The sequence below is a fragment of the Hyperolius riggenbachi genome, chromosome 1 (assembly GCF_040937935.1).
Source record: "Hyperolius riggenbachi isolate aHypRig1 chromosome 1, aHypRig1.pri, whole genome shotgun sequence".
NCBI classification, from domain to species: domain Eukaryota; kingdom Metazoa; phylum Chordata; class Amphibia; order Anura; family Hyperoliidae; genus Hyperolius; species Hyperolius riggenbachi.
In genome coordinates, this window is record NC_090646.1 from 650,562,277 (window position 1) to 650,583,241 (window position 20,965).

At 43.5% G+C, this 20,965-nt stretch overlaps 1 protein-coding gene across 5 annotated transcripts in view; it reads left to right on the top strand.

The window, feature by feature from the left end:
- LOC137531647 (phospholipid-transporting ATPase ID-like) overlaps nucleotides 1-19,655 on the top strand; it is a 240,948-nt gene extending 221,293 nt beyond the window's left edge. For all 5 annotated transcript variants that reach the window (XM_068251600.1, XM_068251614.1, XM_068251623.1 and 2 more), the window contains 4 exons: nucleotides 5,518-5,763; nucleotides 7,655-7,793; nucleotides 11,283-11,413; nucleotides 13,579-19,655. In XM_068251600.1, coding sequence (XP_068107701.1) covers nucleotides 5,518-5,763; nucleotides 7,655-7,793; nucleotides 11,283-11,413; nucleotides 13,579-13,794 — 732 coding nt within the window. In that variant the 3' untranslated portion in view covers nucleotides 13,795-19,655. The remainder of the gene's footprint in view (nucleotides 1-5,517; nucleotides 5,764-7,654; nucleotides 7,794-11,282; nucleotides 11,414-13,578) is intronic.
- Nucleotides 19,656-20,965: the final 1,310 nt, after the last annotated feature.

A 20,965-nucleotide genomic window follows, 5' to 3' on the forward strand; every position in this document is an offset into this window, starting at 1 on the left:
GCTATCTGATTATGTATATAGGGTATCATTTTAACTGTGACTAGTGAGAGAATAGATTGTGTGTTGTTTGACAACTGAGGGCTAAGTCATGTGATTTTTTTTACCGGGAAACTGAATGAAAAGCAATAAAACTGTTATTTTCATGTACTCTAGACCCCCAAATAAATACTTGTAAAAAAAAACAAAAGTGACAGCATTGAAAAGAGAATACATAGCTAGCCTAGGGACTTAGCTGTTAAAATATGTATGCCATGAGAGTATATTACTGTTAATCATGAAGATAAGGGCTTTTAATTACTGATAGAGTACAATGAGAAAACAAAAAACACAAACCAGAAACTAATATATTATCGCCATACATTGTACTAGGAACATTATTTAAATGTTGAGATAACCAGGACAAATTAGCAAATACAATGTGTGGGTTTTACCTATGGTAACATTGTTTATTTGAAAACTATAGTGGATGGAAATGGAGAAATAGTGTATTTTTTCTTTTTTTTTTCTCATTTTTCCCTTTAAAATGCACAGATAATAACAAAATTACTAAAAGCAAATATCACCCTCACAAAGCATAATTTGTGGCAAAAAAACAAGAAATAGATCATTTACATCTGATGAGTAGCAATAAAGTTATTGGTGAATGAATGGGAGGAGCGCTGAAATGTGAAAATTGCTCTGGTTTTTAAGCAAAAAATCCTGTGGTGCTGAAGTGGTAAATGAGCCCCAGGGGTGTCAGGGACAGGATTAGCGGCAAGAGCGGGTTGTGTTACTTCTTTATGCTAGAGCAGGGGTCTCAAACTCGCGGCCCGCGGGCCATTTGCGACCCTCGATACAATATTTTGTGGCCCTCGCCGGCAAAAGCTTCCTTATAGTTCGCTTCAGTGCTCCCAAGTAATCCGCCGCATCCCCGCCGCTAAACAAGGGCTGCAGAGCCCCCAAATCGCCCGGGGGGCAATCCGCCGGCATTTCCTGGAAGGGGCAGAGCTTTCAGCTTCAACTCTGCCCCTCCTGATGTCAATCGCCGCCTCTCTCCCCCCCTCTCTGTGAAGGAAGAGTGAGAGAGGCGGCGATGCGCCGCGATTGTGAAATCCCTTATGCGGCCCAGCCTCATCCTGACTTTGCCTCCTGCGGCCCCCAGGTAAATTGAGTTTGAGACCCCTGTGCTAGAGCAAATCTATTCTCTTTTTTTATTATTATTTATAGTTAGAGATCATTAATTTATTCTACAACTCAGGTGTGAGGAAACGCGGAAAAGCCGCCGCATGTGCCAAGAGCTAGGCGGCTGACTCCGCGTCCTACGCAGCGGTTGCACGCGTCTGGCGGTGTGGTGGAACACAGAAAAGCCGCCGCATGTCTTGACAGCAAAGCGGCTGTTTGCATGCAGCAGCATGTGCTTGGTGTGGCTGGGTCTGTTAGTGCACCTAGACAGATGGAGAGCTATGCACGCGCGGGCCTGAATGCAGGACCTTTATACTAGCAGGGGAAGGGTCAGCTGATCAGGAAGATCAGCTGACTCTTGCAGGACTCATGATTGGCTGAATGTTTCGGGCGGGGCAGCAGAGTCCAGCAACTATATATTCTGCTGCTTGTCAGTTGCTGGTTGTCTGCCATTGCTAACACTTGCGTGAAGGCACTCAGACCATAGTCAGATCCCAAAGTGTGCTAGAACCGGCCGGAGCCGGGGATCCACACTTAGCTAGATTCTGTTGATAGTTTAAAGTACTAGTTTGATTGTGATTATTGTCATGACCTGTTTTCCTGTCTGACCATTCTTCTGAAACTCTGATCTTGTACTTTGCTATTCTGATACTCTGTTGCCGAACCCCGGCTCGCCTCTAGACTCCGCATCTGCACTCCTGATTCTGTACCTCGATATTTCTGATACTCTGTTGCCGAACCCTGCCTGTACTTTAGACTCCGCCTCTGCCTTTTGAATCTGTACTTTGTCTGTCCGTGTGTTTTCGACCTGGCTTGCCCGACCGCGAGAACTGACCTTACTGTTAGAGGCAGTTCCCAGATCCGTTAGTGACACTACCTTTGGTGTCACTCACGCTCTGTCCTTCCTGCGCTCAGCCTGACTCCTCCCTCGGGTCTAGGCCTTCGGAAGGAATCTGTACTTGCGCAGTACTCCTTGCTGCCCTGTACCTGCTCTTGAGGTGCAGCCCTCAAAACATTACTGTTGCACCAAACACTTACACTCTCCCTGGTGTCTAGAGGTTAGACATATCTGATTATTGACGATTCCGCAGATCCTCAATAATCGGGTATATCTGTATTCTTGGGGATACTGCGGATCGCCAAGGATCGGATTCCCTCTGGTTGCTGACACCGATCGTTACAGAACGCCAGACCTGTTAGTGACACCCTCTATCTGGTGTCACTCACGTTCTGTCCTTCCCTCTCCCTGTCTGACTCCTCCCCGTGGAGAGTCCAGACTACGGAAGGAACGTGTTGCTGAGACTGCAGTAAGGTCTGAGTCACCTGCTCCACAGATGACCATTAGAGTCGTGTCATTTGTATCGCTGAGACTGCAGTAAGGTCTGAATCACCTGCTCCACAGATGACCATTAGAGTCGTGTCATTTGTATCGCTGAGACTGCAGTAAGGTCTGAATCACCTGCTCCACAGATGACCATTAGAGCCGTGTCATTTGTATCTCTGAGACTGCAGTAAGGTCTGAATCACCTGCTCCACAGATGACCATTAGAGCCGTGTCATTTGTATCGCTGAGACTGCAGTAAGGTCTGAATCACCTGCTCCACAGATGACCATTAGAGCCGCGTCATTTGTATCTCTGAGACTGCAGTAAGGTCTGAATCACCTGCTCCACAGGTGACCGTTAGAACCGTATTTATCTGTCTGTACCTTCCAGCCCCACTGAGGGGCCTTGTGTCTGGTCTGTTCTGTTGGTGTCCTGAGTGTTCCTTGCCAACTCCTGTGGTAAGGTCCTGTAAAACCATTATTCCGCAGATCACCAACATTCAGTCATCTGAGTAGTGGCATAATCGTTACATCAGGGCTGTGGAGTCGGTACAAAAATCCATCCAACTCCGACTCCTCCGTTTATGAAACTACCAACTCCAAGCACCCAAAATGGCTCAGACTTCTTAGTCTAATACTTACCAGTGTTGTGGATTTGATACAAAAATCATCCAACTCCGATTCCTCAGTTTATGAAACCACCGACTCCAACTCAGAGTGCCCAAAATTGCACTGACTACTCGACTCTGATGCCACAGCCCTGTTACAACTACTAGATAAATAATTTGGGCAGGGCTTAGAGTGGTATTGAATAAATAAATAAAATCTAAAAAAAAAAAAACACTATTGTCATGATTAAAGTAATATCTATAAGACTCCGCCTTACCATCATTTTTTTTTATTGTTCAAGTGTACAAAATATTTCACACTGTACATTTTACTCTGGTTATTTTTTGCCCGGCAACAGAGGAAGAGACTGTGTGGAGAAAGTCAAGCAGGGCCTCCCTGAGGAGTCAGCAGGAATGGCCCTGCTTTGTAAAAACTTCACCAATATACTCATTCCTCCATGCATGTGATTATACATTATCAGAAGCACAATTTAGATTACAGCCTCTTTGGTAAAGGCAAGAAATAACCAGTGTAAAATGTACCGCGTAAAAAGCTGGGCTGTGAAATCGGTACAAAAATACTCTTCAGTTTATGAAACCACCGACTCCAGGTACCCAAAATTGCTCCGACTCCACAGCCCTGATAAAATGTTTGTTACACTTCAACAATCAAAAAAAGTGATTGTAAGGAAGGGTCTTACTAGAGATATTACTTTAACACAATACTTTTTTTTTATTTTTTTACATTTTCATTAAATTTTTTTCATTTCAATTTTAGAGTTGAATACCTCTTTAAAGCAGGAAGGTATGAGAGTTAAAGTTGCAGTTGGTAAACACCAGTGTGTCCTCACTAATACAGAGTATTCCGCAGCTTCCCAGAGGCACAAATCTCATCCAGAGGAGCCTGATAAGTACATCATGAATTATCATGGTATCCCTGGCGCTTTTATTGGTCTAATAATTCACTGGGCTGATTTATACTAAAGCTGGGTACATTGAGATTCCTGTCACCCAACAGGGATCAGAAGATAATCCCTCTGATGACAGTTCATGGCAGAGGCTCTACAGACATGTTGCTAGCCTACATTCTAGCGACACAATCTGATACTATGAAGGGGGTGAAGGCATGACAAGGGGCGCACAAAGAAGGGAAAAGAAGCATGTCGGGCAGCGTTCGTGCCGAGATGATCCAGCAGGGGGTGCTGTACACACACTATATTTTCATCAGAGGCAGTTTTAAGCGGTTGCCTAGGCCAAGTTTAACCTAGTCTATGTATGATCCTAAAAGGTGCCCATACACACATTGAGTTTCCCATTCAGATCTAATCACTCTGATCAGGTGGGAATCGATTCCTTTAAATGTTCGTTCAATCAAATTTTGAGCATTGGGTGGAACTCTATATATGTATGGTCAGCTTTAGACATGACCAATATGGACCCCTTGAGAGATCCAGCAACCCTGGCCTGTATTTTTTTACCTCTTGAGAACCATGGTGTTAAACCCTCCTAGTGACCAGGACATTTTTAGATAAATTGGCCACTGCAGCTTTAAGGCCAAGCTGCAGGGCCACACGACACATCACACTAGTGATCCCTTTTCTCCCCACCAACAGAGCTCTCTGTTGGTGGGGTCTGATCGCCCCCCAGATGTTTGTTTATTCATTTATTTTTGTTTATATGTTTGTTTTTAATTTAAAAAAAGTGTTTTTTTTTTATATTTCTCATACTCCCCCCTCCCTCCCTCCCCCCGCCAGCCAATCCACGTGATCAGCTGTCATAGGCTTCAGCCTATGCACGATCTCCTGCAAACCAGAGCCCCAGGACTTTACGCTGATCGGTGTGACGCGGTCGGCTACTGGTTAAAGGATACCCGAAGTGACATGATGAGCTAGACATGTGTTTGTACAGTACCTAGCACACACATAACTATGCCGTGTTCCTTTTTTTCTTTCACTGCCTGAAAGAATTAGATATTAGGTATGTACGTGGCTGACTCAGTCCCGACTCAGACAGGAAGTGACTACAGTGTGACCCTCACTGATAAGAAATTCCAACTATAAAACCCTTTCCTAGCAGAAAATGGCTTCTGAGAGCAAGAAAGAGGTAAAAAGGGGAAATTCTTATCAGTGAGGGTCACACTGTAGTCACTTCCTGTCTGAGTCAGGACTGAGTCAGCCACTTACATACCTGATATTTAACTATTTCAGGCAGAGAAAGAAAAAAAAGGAACACAGCATAGTTTGTTGTGTGCTAGGCACTGTACATACACATGTCTATCTCATCATGTCACATGCCACTTCGGGTATCATTTAAGAATTATCAGCTTTGAGATAGTAAAAGATTCTAACTGGTTTTTATATGAGAAAAACAGCAGTGACCTCATGTTTTACTAAAAAGGCTCTCTCTCTCTCTCTCTCTCTCACAGGATGTGGATGACCGCTGGAGCATGGAGTATCCAAAGCTGTATGAGCCGGGACAGAATAACCGCTACTTCAACATCAAGGAGTTTGTGAAGTGTGTGATCCACGGGGTGTACAGCTCCCTAGTCCTGTTCTTTGTGCCGTGTGGGGCGCTGTATGACACCGTGAGGGATGATGGGAAGGCGATCTCCGACTACCAGTCTTTTGCTCTGATGGCTCAGACATGTTTGCTGCTTGTGGTATCGGCCCAGGTAATGGATTCATTATCTCTATCAATCACCCCACCACACCTGCATAGAAAAAGTTCCATAAATATGCTTGATGTAACAGACAGCTGGTAACTGCAGCAGATCTACAACCATCAGAGGATGTGATCAGTCTTGTAGTGACAGAGCCGCAGCCCCGCTTCTTAAAGAGACACTGAAGCGGAAAAAAAACTATGATATTATGATTTGTATGTGTAGTACAGCTAAGAAATAAAACCTTAAGATCAGATACATCAGTCTAATTGTTTCCAGTACAGGAAGAGTTAAGAAACTCCAGTTGTTATCTCTATACAAAAAAGCCATTATCTCTACGACTTTCAAAGTCGTGGAGAGGGCTGTTTTCTGACTTTTATTATCTCAACTGTTAGTTAACTATTTACTTTTTCTCTGGCAGAGGAGAGGTCATTAATTAACAGACTGCTCTGAAAGAATCATTTTGAATGCTGAGTGTTGTGTAATCTGCACATATTATAGAATGATGCAATGTTAGAAAAAACTATATACCTGAAAATAAAAATATGAGAATATTTTCTTTGCTGCTAATCTTCTAGTAATTATTCATAGTACACAACCAATTCATTATATCATATATTTTTTTTTCGCTTCAGTGTCTCTTTAAAGAGACTCTGTAACAAAATTTTCAGCCTTATTTCTTCTATCCTATAAGTTTCTATACCTGTTCCAATGTGGTCTGCATTACTGCAGCCTTTTCGATTTGCTTTGTCTCTGTAATATATCTAATCTTCTTTTCTTTGTCAAGCTTTGTCGATCCAGAGAGGAATCCACTGCCTCTGCTGTGATAGGGAGAAGTTATGCACGCCCCCTCCACACCCCCTGCAGGCTCTGTGTGTGTGCTTTGTTTATTAGTCACAGACAGGTCTCTGCTCTCAATTTCAGCTTGTCTGACGGGGGAGGGAGCTGAGAAACCCTGACTGGAGTGCAGAAAATTCACTATGTAATAAAAACTTGTAGTATACCGTAACATGATATAATTATACACATACATCACTTCCTGGTTAGCGGCCATGTTTTTTGTTTGTAAACACTGCCTAAAACTGGCGATTAAAAGCCAGGATTTCGGCGGGGAGAGGCGGAAACGGCAAAGAGGGATCAAGGAAATCACAGTGATTCGATTAATATGTTTTTTATTGTACAGATCGAACAGTACAGATTCTCTTTAAAGCGGACCCAAACTCTTGCACAGCACACAATAAAGTCTTTATTCCACAAATAGTTGCTGAAGAAATTCACTTTTTAGCCATATCGAAGTGTCTAAGTTGTTGTTATCAGTAATCGTGAATAGACTGCAGGGGAACTCTGCCAAGGCAGCTCTCCCCATACAGTAACCACTGAGACTTAACCCTTTCAGTGCTCCCTGCAAAAGTGAAACCAAGTTAAAGCGGACCTGAACTCAGATCTTCCTGTCTGCTCTAAAAGATAAGCAAAAGCATAATAACCTTTAAAGGAAGACATTTCTTTGTTACAGCTGATAGGAATCCTGCAGTACATCTGCAGTGTGTCTACTTCCTGCTTTCATGGAAGCAGACATAGGGTCAACATCCTGTGTTTACAAATTAGCTGCTCTGCCGAGACTGCCAAGATTCCTGAGCTGACACAGCTGAGAGATAAAATTACAGTTGTGATTAGTCATAGATGAGGGGGAATCAGACAGGCTAAACTCCCTAAATACTTACAGGGTTCATTTCTCTATGTTTTCTGTGAAAGAGTTCAGGTACCCCTAAAACTTCAGGTTATCATACGGTGGATAATCTTTTTAGAGCAGAGAGGAAGTTCTGAGTTTAGTTCCACTTTAATCAAACAGAGAACTCTCTTTTTCCTCCAACATGACCGCACAACCTCCATTTTGTTTTCATAGATTGGCCTGGACACGGCGTACTGGACGGCAGTCAATCAGTTCTTCATTTGGGGAAGTATAGCGGTCTACTTCGCCATAAGTTTCACCATGTACAGCGACGGGATGTACCTGATCTTCACAGGTTCCTTTCCATTCATTGGTAAGTGCCATGGCAAATAATAGGCAAATAGTAGACCATGATTTAAAGGGACTCCGAGTACCTCTCATAGGCATGCCTTTAAGACTGCGAACAGTACTGCAAAGTACTTAAAGATGCATACCTGTAGCTGTCGCTGTTCTGTAGCTTGTGCTCTCCTCTTCATTTGATGCCTGAATCGCCGTTCTACACCAAATAGTTTTCGTTCGATTGCAATTTTAAAATCGCGGCTGCCATCTTGGCTATGTTATAACTTCCGGGTCACCCCTGTCTTCTCTGTTAGAGAAGTGCATCACTGAATGAAGCAGGAAGAGGAAGTGACACGCATGGCCATTGCAAGAGGCTCCTCCAGAGGGGTCATAGCACAACTTTGTTGGAAGTCGTCTGGCTTAAAGGCATGCCCATGAGAGGTGCTCGGAGTCCCTTTAAAGGGAACCTAAACTGAGGAGGATATGGATTTTTTGGTATTAAAATAATACCAGTTGCCTGACAGTCCTGCTGATCCTGTGTCTCTAATACTGTTAGCCACAGCCCCTCAACAAGCATGCGGATCAGACTGGATTAGCTGCATGCTTGTTTCAGGTGTGTGATTCAACCACTACTGCAGCCAAAGAGATCAGCAGGAGAGTCAGGCAACTGGTATTGTTAAAAAGGAAACATCCATATCCCTCTCAGTTAAGGTTCCTTTTAAAGGACCACTATCATGAACATTTTTAAAATACATGTAAACACATACAAATTAATATTATTGATTTATAAAGTGCCAGCATATTCCATGGCGCAGTACAAAGTAAGCGAAACAAACATATGGGGTGCATAATAATACAAACAATGGTGTACACCAAATATAGACACTGGTCCATAATTGGTCATTACAGTGGCAAATATAACATGATGTATAGAATGTATAAGAAATTGCAAGACACAAAATGAATAACAAATTCCAAATCACAATAGGGTGAAAGAGTCCTCCCCTTGCGAGCTTACAATCTAAAGGAAAAGGTACAAATAAAAGGTTACATATTTTTCGGACCATTAGACGCTCTCTCCCAAAAGTGGAGGGAAAAGTCAGTGTGTCTTATGGATCGAATATGGACCCTCGAAATCATGCAGTGCAAGAGGAGTGAGGCTGTCAATATGGCAGTAACCGAGCTGTGCAACCAGGAGAGGAGAGCTGAAGAGAGATTTGCACTGGTACACTGGTCCGCTCTCCAGCAAGCACCAGGTGCACTACCTATCTTGGCCAATTACAGCAGTGGTTGCTGCCAATCACAGGTGCCCGCTGGTTTCTTCATTGACACAAGAAGCTTTGTCATCCCACACTACACCTGTAATTTCAATTGCTGTTCTTTACTGGTGTCAATCACTGTAAGCGAGTGCAGTATTGGCCCAAAGACAGAGTGTTGGTCCCGCCCATAAGACCCTCGGCACCAGTAGAAGAATAGCAGTTACAGGTGTAGGGCAGGGATGACAGAGCATCTTTACGCGATGACTCTTAGCGAGTGGTTCTGCTAAGGTAAGAAGCTCCATCATCTCTGCACCACACCTGTAACTTATTGTTCTACTGATGCGGTTGGCCGGCAGCATCTTTATGGGATGACATTGTGCTGCTCCGGTGAATGGGAGGCAGAAGAAGGACAGATAGGGATACAGGGGAGCAGAGAAAGATGCAGGGGGACAGTGGAGGTTGCAGAGGGATAGATGATGACACAGGGGGACTGTGGAGGATGCAGGGGGACAGAGGATGATGCAGGGGGACAGTGAGGCATACAGAGGATTACACAGGGGGACAGTGAGGGATACAGAGAATGACACGGGGGCAGTGGAGGACGCAGAGGGACAAAGGAGAATACAGGGGCACAGAGAAGGATGCAGGGGGACAGAGAAGGACACAGGGGGACACAGGACAACACAAGGGGGGAACAAAAGGTACAAGGTGGACACGGCCACACAAGAGGAACAGGAGAATATAATTGGGGCGAAAAGATCCACAAGACACCCCTGCACCATGGACGCACCAGGTTTAGTATATATATTTTTTTCCTTTGGTTTTTGTGCATCATTTGGTCAGGAGCGTCTTATGGTCCACAAAAATGCGGTACATTTCTTCCAGAGTAAAACTAGCTAAAAATTGTTTTCTATGCTCCTATCACTTTAAAGGGAAGGTCCAAGCAAAAAAAAAAAAATGAGTTTCACTTACCTGGGGCTTCTACCAGCCCCATGTAGCCATCCTGTGCCCTCGTAGTCACTCACTGCTGCTCCAGTCCCCCGCTGGCAGCTTTCTGACCTCGGAGGTCAGGGCCACATTTCATACATTTTTACGCATTCCAGCTAGTGCAGGAACAAAAATGTACACGTTGCACCACGAACGCATAAAAATGTATGTGTTAATGTTCCTGCACTAGCGGGAATGTGGAAAAATGTACGCAATTCGGCCCTGACCTCTGAGGTCAGAAAGCTGCCAGCGGGGGCCTGGAGCAGCAGTGAGTGACTACGAGGCCACAGGATGGCTGCATGGGGCTGGTAGAAGCCCCAGGAAAGTGAAACTCATTTTTTTTTTTTGCTTGGACCTTCCCTTTAAGTAGGTAGTAAATATCTAACAGATCTGTCAGGTTTCGGACTAGTCCATCTGCTCATGGGGAATTCTCCATGTATTCTTTACAAAAGCACACTTTTGACTGTTGGACTGAGCAGATGCCATTCAGTACAGTAATCAAGATGGGACATGATTAAAGTATGAACAAGCATTTAATAGCCTCTTGTGCAATTAACATGCAAATTTTCACATTTAGAATATGAAAATTCACATTTCCATGGACTTACATATTTCAACATCCACTCTGAGAAAAAAAACATACATACATGTAGTCCATTATTTTGTGAATCAAGCCCTAAATGTGATGCCATTGACTCGAATCAGATGTGTGGAGAAAGCGAATTTGTAAAAATGGAAAACGCACACAAATTCTGTCATGTGTGGAGGGGGCCTTAAAAAGAAAAACACCCAGCATTTCAACTTTGCTTTAAAAGATTGCTTACAACTTAGAAACTATTATGCCAGATTTTTTTTTTTAGCAGAAATTCACTGAATGGATTAAACATTGCATTTAGCTAGAAATCCTCCTCTGTGCTGAGGTTATTAGATACAAATGTATCTATTTACAATGTAAATATACAAACACCTCTCTGAAAGAGCACAGAGGGCTTCCCAGACAGGCTTCTCAGAGGTCTATTTGCATTCCAAACAAAGATACATTTGTAACAAAACCTCAGCACCGATGCGGATTTCTAGCTAAATCCAAAACTAAAATGTCATGTTTAACCCATTCAGTGAATTTCTGCTTTTAAAAAAATCTGGCATAATAGTTTCTAAGCTGTAAGCAATCTTTTAAAGCAAAGTTGTAATGCTGGGTGTTAGACCGCTTTAATGTGAGGATTCATTGGTGTTGAATTACTATTCTGCATTTGACTCTGATGATGTGTGTCTTCCAGGGACGGCGCGGAACTCTCTGAACCAGCCCAGCATCTGGCTGGCCATCTTCCTGACCACTGTCCTCTGCGTCCTTCCCGTGGTGGCCTACAGGTTCCTGAGGTCGCTGCTGAGGCCCACCTACAGCGACAGTGTAAGTTCCGTATATCAAACAACTAACCCTGCCATGCTGATCCTTCATCATCGAGGCTCTGAGGCTAGGAACACACCAGGCAGATATGCTGCCGCTAATGAAAGTCTATGGGCCGCATGTAAAAATGCATATACTCGCATTTCACATTGTGCATTTTTTTTTTTTAAACGTACAACTTGCTGCATAATTTTCAAAACCGCATGTAAAACGCAGAACATGCATCTCAATGGAGATACTGAGGTATGCGTTTTTACATGCGCTTTAAAAAAATAAATATATATATATATACAGTATATATGTTCTGTATTTTATTCCATTGATTAGGTGAATTGGTAAAAAATGCAAAATGCATGAAAAACCCAAATGCGAAACGCATTTGCAAATGCATACAAAGCTGCACCAAAAACTCCGCCCAAAAAATAAAAAGGCATGGTGCAGAAAACGCATGGTTTTCTGCACTGCTTTGTGTACTTTCAGCCTTAAAGAGAACCTGAGGTGGGCTTCTATGAATGCAATCCACATACAGAGGCTGGGTCTGCCTATACAGCCCAGCCTCTGTTGCTACTTAAATCCCCCCTAACTTCCCCCTGCACTCTGCAACCAGCCATAAATCACAGCCACGCTATGCGGGCTGTGTTTACATCTGTCCTGTCAGTCTGCTGCTCCCCTGCCTCCTGCAGAGCTCCGGTCCCCGCCCGCGTCCCTTCCCTCCAATCAGCGGCTGTGATTTATGGCTGATTGCAGAGTGCAGGGGGAAGTTAGGGGGGATTGAAATAGCAACAGAGGCTGGGCTGTATAGGCAGACCCAGCCTCTGTATGTGGATTGCATTCATAGAACCCCGCCTTGGGTTCTCTTTAATCACTGACCACCCATCTTCCTGTGTATCATAAGGGCCCTTTCACATCAGCTGCGTTCCGTTTTTGATAAGGCGTGCGATTTTCCCAAAACGCAAGTACAGTAAAGTTACAATTGGCATTGCGGGAATGTATTTATGATTTTTCTAAAAAGGCAACCATAGTTCTGCTGCATTTTTCTGAATTTTGATTGAGGCTATAGCAAAAATCTCAAAACGCATTTGCGTTTTGCTATCGTTTTTGTGATTTTTGGTGTGAAAAAGCCCTAACACGTCGTCACTTATCAACCATAACGCAAATTCCTGTTCAATGCATTATATATTGTATGTAAAAGGCTGCAAAAGATGTCAGAGCTTTATATGTACACTAGTAGACCTAAGTATATTTAAAAACGGGCTCTAGGTCTCTCTCTCTCTCATCGCCGCCACTGCCGCATGTCAGTGCGCAAGTGCACGCCCTCGCCCGGCTCCCTGGCCCTGTCCTCCTGTCCCAACAGCTGTCCATGCACAGTAGCACTAACCCACGGACACAGGGACAAGAGTGTGTGCAGGGACAGTTAGGCTTTATTGTATACGATAATAATTTAGGCATAGACAAACCAGGCACATGCTTGGGGTGACAGCTGCTTGATGTGGGCACAAGGAGCTATTCTTGTCAGACAGTACTTTATGCAATTTTTATGGCCAACTGCTAGTTCTAAAAAGACACAGATGAATGGTAATTTTAACAACTACAGTAAATGGGGGCCTACTGATTAAAGCGGATCCGAGATGAAAAACTAACTATAACAAATAACTTGTCTATATATCTTATCTAAAGTTTAGATGGTTTACACAGCAAATCTAGCTGCAAACAGTTTTAATAGAATATGATTATTTATTCCTGTGATACAATGACAGCAGCCATGTTGTTTGTAAACATTACACAGAGGCAGGCTTATCTGCATCTTGAGCCATCAGCCTAATCCCCCTCCTCCTCCCTTCTGCCTCTGAAATCAATGGCTAGTAACACCTCCCCCTCCTCCTGCCCAGACTGAGCTCCCATGAGCCCTTGCTACTGCCAAGGCTCTCTGAAAACCTGTGGGCGTGGCTTTTTTGGTTTATAGGGAATTAGAGTATAAAAAAAAAACCAAAAAGTATTTGGCTTGAGGAATGCCCTATAAGCAATAGGAAAGGAACACAATTATGCAATGAGTAAAATTTCACCTCGGATCCACTTTAACATAACAAAGGTTGCCTAAATATCTTTTACAATGAATAGCAGGTACCTAAGTCCACTAACTCGAAAAAAAATTGCTGTTTTTTTTACAGGTCCAAAAGAAAATCAGAGAAGCGAAGAGGCGTCCCGCTCCTCCTGTGCGCAAGAAGCAGATCCGCCGCACCAGCTCCCGGCGTTCCGGCTACGCCTTCTCTCACCAGCAGGGGTACGGAGACCTCATCACCTCCGGCAGGAACTTCCGTCCCAGAATGCATTTCCACCAAACAGGAAGGTTCTCACCCAACGAGAGGAACCGAAACAACGAGTGAGCACAACATGGAGGCGGAGACGCCAGCCAGCACAGCGAACGCCACTCCGTCCTGTCTCCGCCGGCCAACACACAGATTATGGACAGCTTCTCAAAGTCTGCTGCGTCTGAGAATCCTCCTTGGCAGAGGAACCTGGATGAACAGCCATACTTGCTCGTGGCAGTCAGTACGGCAGCCATCTTGGATGCAGAATAGATTTTGGGAAAAATACAAAACTTTTAGCTATTTAAAAATTCTTTCAAACCACCCGTGCCAAATCTGTGCAACAGGGAACACTACTTGCCAAAGAAAGCTGCAGTATACTTTCATCGGTTTCAGATAAACTCATTTATTGCACTCGGATGTGCGCAGGTTTTTCTGATTTTACAGAAAACTGTGGTATGTGCCTTATTTTTTAGTTTACTTTTTTTGTTGTTGCTCTTAAACGAAATAACATTCCTCATCGAGAGAGATAAGTAATATCCTGGGTCTTTTAAAAATTCATATCGGCATCTCCTTCATTCCTTTTTACTCGCTGCTGCCTATTACCGTACTTGCTGAAGAATTTTTGGACCTTATGCTAGTCAGTTTATTCCCGTCATCACCAAACCCAGGTGGAGCACTGAAGTTCTGATGGGGGCGCACAATGGGGGGAGGGGGGCTTTTCAGCTTCTAGGGATGAACAGGAAGCTCTCCCAACAGGTAAATCTCCACGGACCCAGGATGTGTAAAGGTGGCCACACACCATACAATTAAAAGATCCAATTTTTCACCAATTCAATAATTTTGATCAATTGTCCCGAAAAAGTGAGAGCTTTTCTTTGTTTTCGATCGATAAATCCGATCAAATTTCCCATTTTTTCGATTCTTGGAGATTGGACATGTTGGAAATTTCAGACAAACTTTATCAAGAATTGTATGGTGTGTGATGGATTGTCAATTACTCATGTATAGTTCCAATCAATTTTTTCTGAGCTTTCAATTATATTATTCATGATTGGGAAAAAGTTGAACATAGGTGTGTGGTACATTGGTCAGATTTTTGAAGAGTTTTGAATTGAGCGGATATTTAAAAAAAATTGTATGGTGTGTGGCCACCTGAAGTCTTGCTGGCAGATGAAAGCTACTAACTGCCGATCTAGTAGCCAGCAGCTGTTCTAAAGCATTTCAAAGAAAAATGATGCATTTACAGTGCTAGTTCAAGCAGTTTTGTTTAAAAATTTACCTCGTAGAACATTTACGGTGTGTAAATTAACAACAACAAAACCTTTTATAAAAAAAAAAGTTAGATTGCAGTTTTACAAATTACAAAATGAAAATAGCCGCTTCACCAATTCATGGATCCTCAGTAATCTCCCCCTGCCTGCACACCCAGTGAGCCCTGATACTAGACTATGGTGAGTCAACAGAGAGGCGTGGCTTCATCTCTCCCCGTTTGCACACTTCCTCCCACTCAATGAGCCCAATGCCAAGCATCCTAATAGACTATGATGAGTCAACAGGGAGGCGTGGCGTCATCTCTCCCTGCCTACAAGCTTCCTCCCACTCAGTGAGCCCAATGCCAAGCATCCTAATAGACTATGATGAGTCAACGGGGAGGCGTGGCTTCATCTCTCCCTGCCTACAAGCTTCCTCCCACTCAGTGAGCCCAATGCCAAGCATCCTAATAGACTATGATGAGTCAACAGGGAGGCGTGGCTTCATCTCTCCCTGCCTACAAGCTTCCTCCCACTCAGTGAGCCCAAGGCCAAGCTTCAGGATACACTATAAGTCAACAGGGAGGCGTGGCTTCATCTCTCCCTGCCTACAAGCTTCCTCCCACTCAGTGAGCCCCAGGCCAAGCTTCAGGATAGACTATAAGTCAACAGGGAGGCGTGGCTTCATCTCTCCCTGCCTGCACGCCTCCTCCCACTCAGTGAGGCCAAGCTTCCTGATAGACTGTGATAAGTCAACAGAGAGGCATGACTTCATCTCCTGCCTGCACACTTCCTCCCACTCAGTGAGAGTAACACTCTCAGGCTCTGACTGGAAGTAATCAGTGGGTCTCTGATGAGGAGATGAAATGGTGCAGGTAGTATTTTTATTTTGCAAAAAAATTTTAGCGCAGAAGTTAATTGATATAATCTCTATTAAAAAGAACCTAAGCTGTGAGACCACATCCTTGTTCCACCCACACGTCTCACCTCTTTAAGAAATGGACTGGTCTTTTTGTGGGGCTGATTGTGATCCCCGAGGTAACCACACTTCCCCGGATACTGACAACCAGTAGAAAGGCTCTCAGTCACTAGGAAGGCGTGGTTGCAGCATAGATTAAGCTTGGCCACTCCTCACTAGCTATGTGGATCGTACCACCGCTACCTGTGCAGGGGTGCCTGGAAGGAGGAGGGAGTGGTAATAAGCTGCCTGTTGCGGACAGTGAGGATTTGGGCACCTGTCATCTTTTGCAGCCATGAGATTGTATTTTTATTTTGCAAAAACCTAAAATTTTTGCAGTATCATTTTAAATGCAACATTTTTACGAATGCATTTCTATGAAATGCAATTATACAAACTGAAACTGAATTAGGGCTTCCTCCGTTATGAAATAAACTGCACTGCTGCCAGTTATATCCCTCTTCTGTTTTTACCGCTATACATTCCAAAATCCTGATACTTTATAGGATAATTTATGTATATGTTGCACCGCCGCCTGTTGTATGGCTCATCAGTAACGCCATTATAATCGATTATTGGTTTTACTCCCCTGATGAAATCTGAGAACACCCTGGCTGCCTATTTTATTTTTTTTATACACACAGTATATATTTCTCCTATTACCTATCTGTGATCTGAATCCCACATCTGTGATCTGCAAATTAGGTATTATGTTGCATCATAGAGAACAAGTTTAAGTTACACACATACGAGGCATCAGTACATAATATCTTAAACGACAACATGGCTGCACCGGAGCTGACAGACGGGTTGTCAGCCTGCAGACTAGCGACATGTTCTGTTCCTATGTCGGGGGCATATCTGCGTTTGAGTGACATCACGCAGCATGCGGAGTAAGTGGAGAGTACAATGCTCTTGGCCAGTCAGTCGGCCAAGACAAGAAAGGTAGTTTTGTGTGTCCTTTACTCCGCCCAGCTGCTCCTGCAGAAGGCAGGTATATTCAGAGACTGTCATGTCTTCTCCCTCCGCTGCTCTGCTGGGTTCCTGCTGAAGATAGGTAGGCATCAGCAGCTCCATGATAAAGTGATGCAATGCGTGCCTGAGCACTAGGTGGAGCTCAAAGCACATGCCGCGGTGGCCTATCCTTCAGTATAGAAAGAATAAGGGCGTATCTGGAACAGACAGTATTACCAGAGGATCAGGTAAACAGAGCGATCAGACACTAGGTGGAACTCAAAGCACATGCCTAGCTGGCCTATGTCTAGAAGTGGTCCTCCTTCAGTATAGAAAGAATAGGGGTGTATACGCAACATACAGCATTTCCCGAGGATCAGGTACCCTGATACTTATATTTTAATTGTAAGGATGTTACTATGCAATAACACACTGTGCCTTCTTACTTCCTCCCATAATACATTTCACTAAAGACTTCCATGGGCCTCTGTGACTTTAAATGAATATTCCACTAAAATCTATAGGCCTTTCAAGAATTATCATCAGCAAAACCTCTATCTTTATCGAGTATTCCAACTAATGCCTGCAGAGTCCGAGAGGTAATTATAGAAACAAATAGATTGACATACAGGTCCAAAGATAATAGTGACCTGAAAGGACTCCGCTCCACGCAATCTGAGGAGCATATCTCCTGGACATCATGACAACAGTGTCTAATGGTAACAGAATATTGTATATCAGCCTGGCTGCTCGGAAACCAACACTGTCCTATTGTGATGACTCACTTTAACTCCAATAAGATAAGTTGCCCATACATCAGGTGACTTCGGCCTCCAAGTGCAGGCCCGATCGACGATGCGACCAATATCGGGCCGAAATTGGTTGCGTTAGTCGATTGTGCCTGGTGCAAGATGTCGGGCTGAAGTTGGATGATCAGGCGTGTGGCTGTACAGCGGCCAATTTCAGAACGAACAACAAAACAGCCGCCGTAATCTATAAGCGTGGAGCCCCTGCGCCCCATCCACTCCCCCCTCCCCCCCCCCCCCCCCCCCCCGGTGGTTCATTTATACATTGCCTGTCCTGTGTCGGCCTTCACACGGTGTCCATAACCTCCGGGCGTCTGACGTCAGATGCTATGTGACAGTAGCGTGTACAGAGAGCCGCCCGGAGGTTACGGGCACCGCGTGAAGGCCGTACCCAGGACACGTATAAATGCACGCGCATGGGGGGGACACATTTATACATTAGGGGCACAACGGCGGGCTCAGCCGATTCCCTGAAGATTTCATGGTGAAATCGGATGGGACTCGGACTGCAGTATATAGACAGCTTCGGGCAAAAGAAACAAATGTATCTCTAATCAGATTCGATTATAGATAAATGTGTCTCTTTGTCGAATCTGCTCATAATCTTCTGATGTATGGGCACCTTATCTGTGATACAGAAAGCTGGCTGGGCCTGGGGATATCTGAGTAGAAAAAATTGGGGTGAAAGTGTTTAAAGGACAGTTACAAACTTACCTTAGTAGTGGGAAGCCGATGGGTGGTCCAGAGACTTCCCCAATCCTCCTGCAGCCCACCGATCCAGCATAGGTACCCTCTATACCTATTCACCTTAGTGCTAGTAGAATAGGCTTCTTCAGCCGTACTGAGCATGTGTGAGCATGATCTGAGCATGCCCAGCTGAATAATGCTGTCCATGCCCAGCTTTTTACTTCTGTGCATAAGCACTTTGTTCTACCATCCAGAGACTTTCCAATACTGAGGCTGGTGTGATAGTTTTACAGCACTTCAGATATACTTTAAAGCCAGGAGGATAGCATTCTCAGGAGGTCACTGCCTTATTGCTGTTAATTATAGATCTTTTGTATGTGGACATTTATTATTCCTGTTTGATCTGATTTTCTGAAGCACTTTGGACAGATCTGAAAACAAACCTAATCTGAAGATAAAATCAAGAGATACCGGTAATCATTTGTGTAGAAACAATGGTGTATTACACCTTTGCTGGTGTCTATTTGTATTTGTATTGTAAGAGCTTCAGTTTTTACTTCAGAATTGCTTACAACAGCCATGTCAGTGTGACAGAAAATCTGGTACATTCAGCTCCCAACACAAATAACTTTCTGAATTTTAATCAAGATCTTCTAGAGCAGTGTTAACCTGTATATTTAATGCTGATTTGATTTGTGTTTCCTTTGTGCTACACTTTCCAAACACAGCCTGTCTCATTTCCTTGCCTTTAAAATCTTGTTCTGATTTTTTTCAAGTCCTGGGATTGGCTCAGACCAGACGCCAACCAAACACTATTTAAGAGAAATGGACACATACCCTTTAAAGTGTTCCCCCCACCCACCATTGTTCGTTTTCATTTGAGCTCAAGTCTTGTTACTTGGAATCTGGGCTTTTACACCACTGTGTTTCCTGGCTGTTCCTATATTGCACTAAAAAAAAGTAACACACTTGAAGTTAGGAACGCACAGAAATGTTTCTCCTAAGTGCCAAAGAGGACCTGTCACCTTCTTCCAGCAAGGGAAGTAATTTTGTGAAGAATGGTGAGGTTCTGCTGCAGCCAATCAGCTTTTCGTTTTCATGTTGTGGGGGGAGTCGCTAGGAATTTAAAAGTAGAAGCTGATTTATTAAAGTCATTTTATGGAACGTAGAATACTTTTTATGGTGATACAGAGCACAGCTGTTCCGTACTGTATCCCTTTACTGTTTTTGTAACTCCTGTGCAAATGATATTTCACAGATGAATAAATGAGGTTATTAAAATGTTGTGCTTTTATTTCCTGTCCTTGTGTAATTTAAGCACAGGGAAATTCATTCACAGCCCTAATGCCCCCATTCAAGAACAGGTTTTTCTATGCAATGTCTAGATTCGAACATTGTCCATTAAAGCAAACCTGTGAGAGAGAAGTTCATATACTCAGTTGCGTGTGGTCCGATGTTAGTCATGGAAAGAATCACAAAGACACAACAAAAGTTGTTTAGGTGACCCCTTTAATGACTAACTGTACAAGATTTCTTTGCAAGCTTTCAAAACTGTAAGTTTCTTTTTCAGGCATGATACAGAACTGGCTGAAGAAGAAACTTAAAGAGAATCTGTACTGTCCGATTTGTAGAATAAAAAACATACCAATCAAGTCACTGTGATCTCCTGGATCCCTCTTTGCCGTTTCCACCGCGATCCTGGCTTTTAATTGCAGTTTTAGGCAGTGTTTACCAACAAAAAACATGGCAGCTAACCAGGAAGTGATGTTTGTGTATAAATATATATATATATATCATGTTACAGTATATTCTACAAATTTTTATCTACACTCTAGTCTGGGATTCTCAAAGTTTCTTAGCATGTGACAGGCAGCTCCCTCCCCCCTCAGTCTCACAAACAGTAAGCAATAAGGAAAGCACACACACAGAGCCTGCAGGGGGTGTGCATAACTTGTATTCATTACAACAGAGGCAGCCCATTCCTCCCTGGGTCAACAAAGCTTGACAAAGAAAAGAAGATTAGATATATTACAGAGACAGTGCAACTAGAAAAGGCTGCAGTAATCCAGACCACATTAGAGCAGGTATAGGAACTTATAGGATAGAAAAAATAAGGCTGAAATTTTTGTTACAGAGTTTCTTTAAAGAGAACCTGAACTGAAAATAAAAAGTCAAACTAACCATACACAGGTCATGCTTGCCTCCTGTGTAGTCTACTCCTCATCCTCAATATCTTTCTCCTCTCCTGCATCCCATTTGTCCACTGTGATCAATGGAATTCTCTGTTCTCCATTTTGAAAATGGCCATTACCCCATAACAGCTTCCTGGTCAGAACTGTTAAACTGTAATGTCGCACACTTGAGCCATAGGAAAACATGGACATTACCTTGCACATTCAGTTGTAACTGACAGCTGCTGATATATACAGTAACTGACAGCAACTGGTATATTTCAGTTCTGACAAAATCTTGTCAGAACTGGAAGGGATCACTGTAATGGTGGCCCCTAATGATCCAATCTTTTTAATCCAATCTTACCATTTCTATGTAGTATAAGGGTAAATTGAGTGAATATAATGAATGGATACATC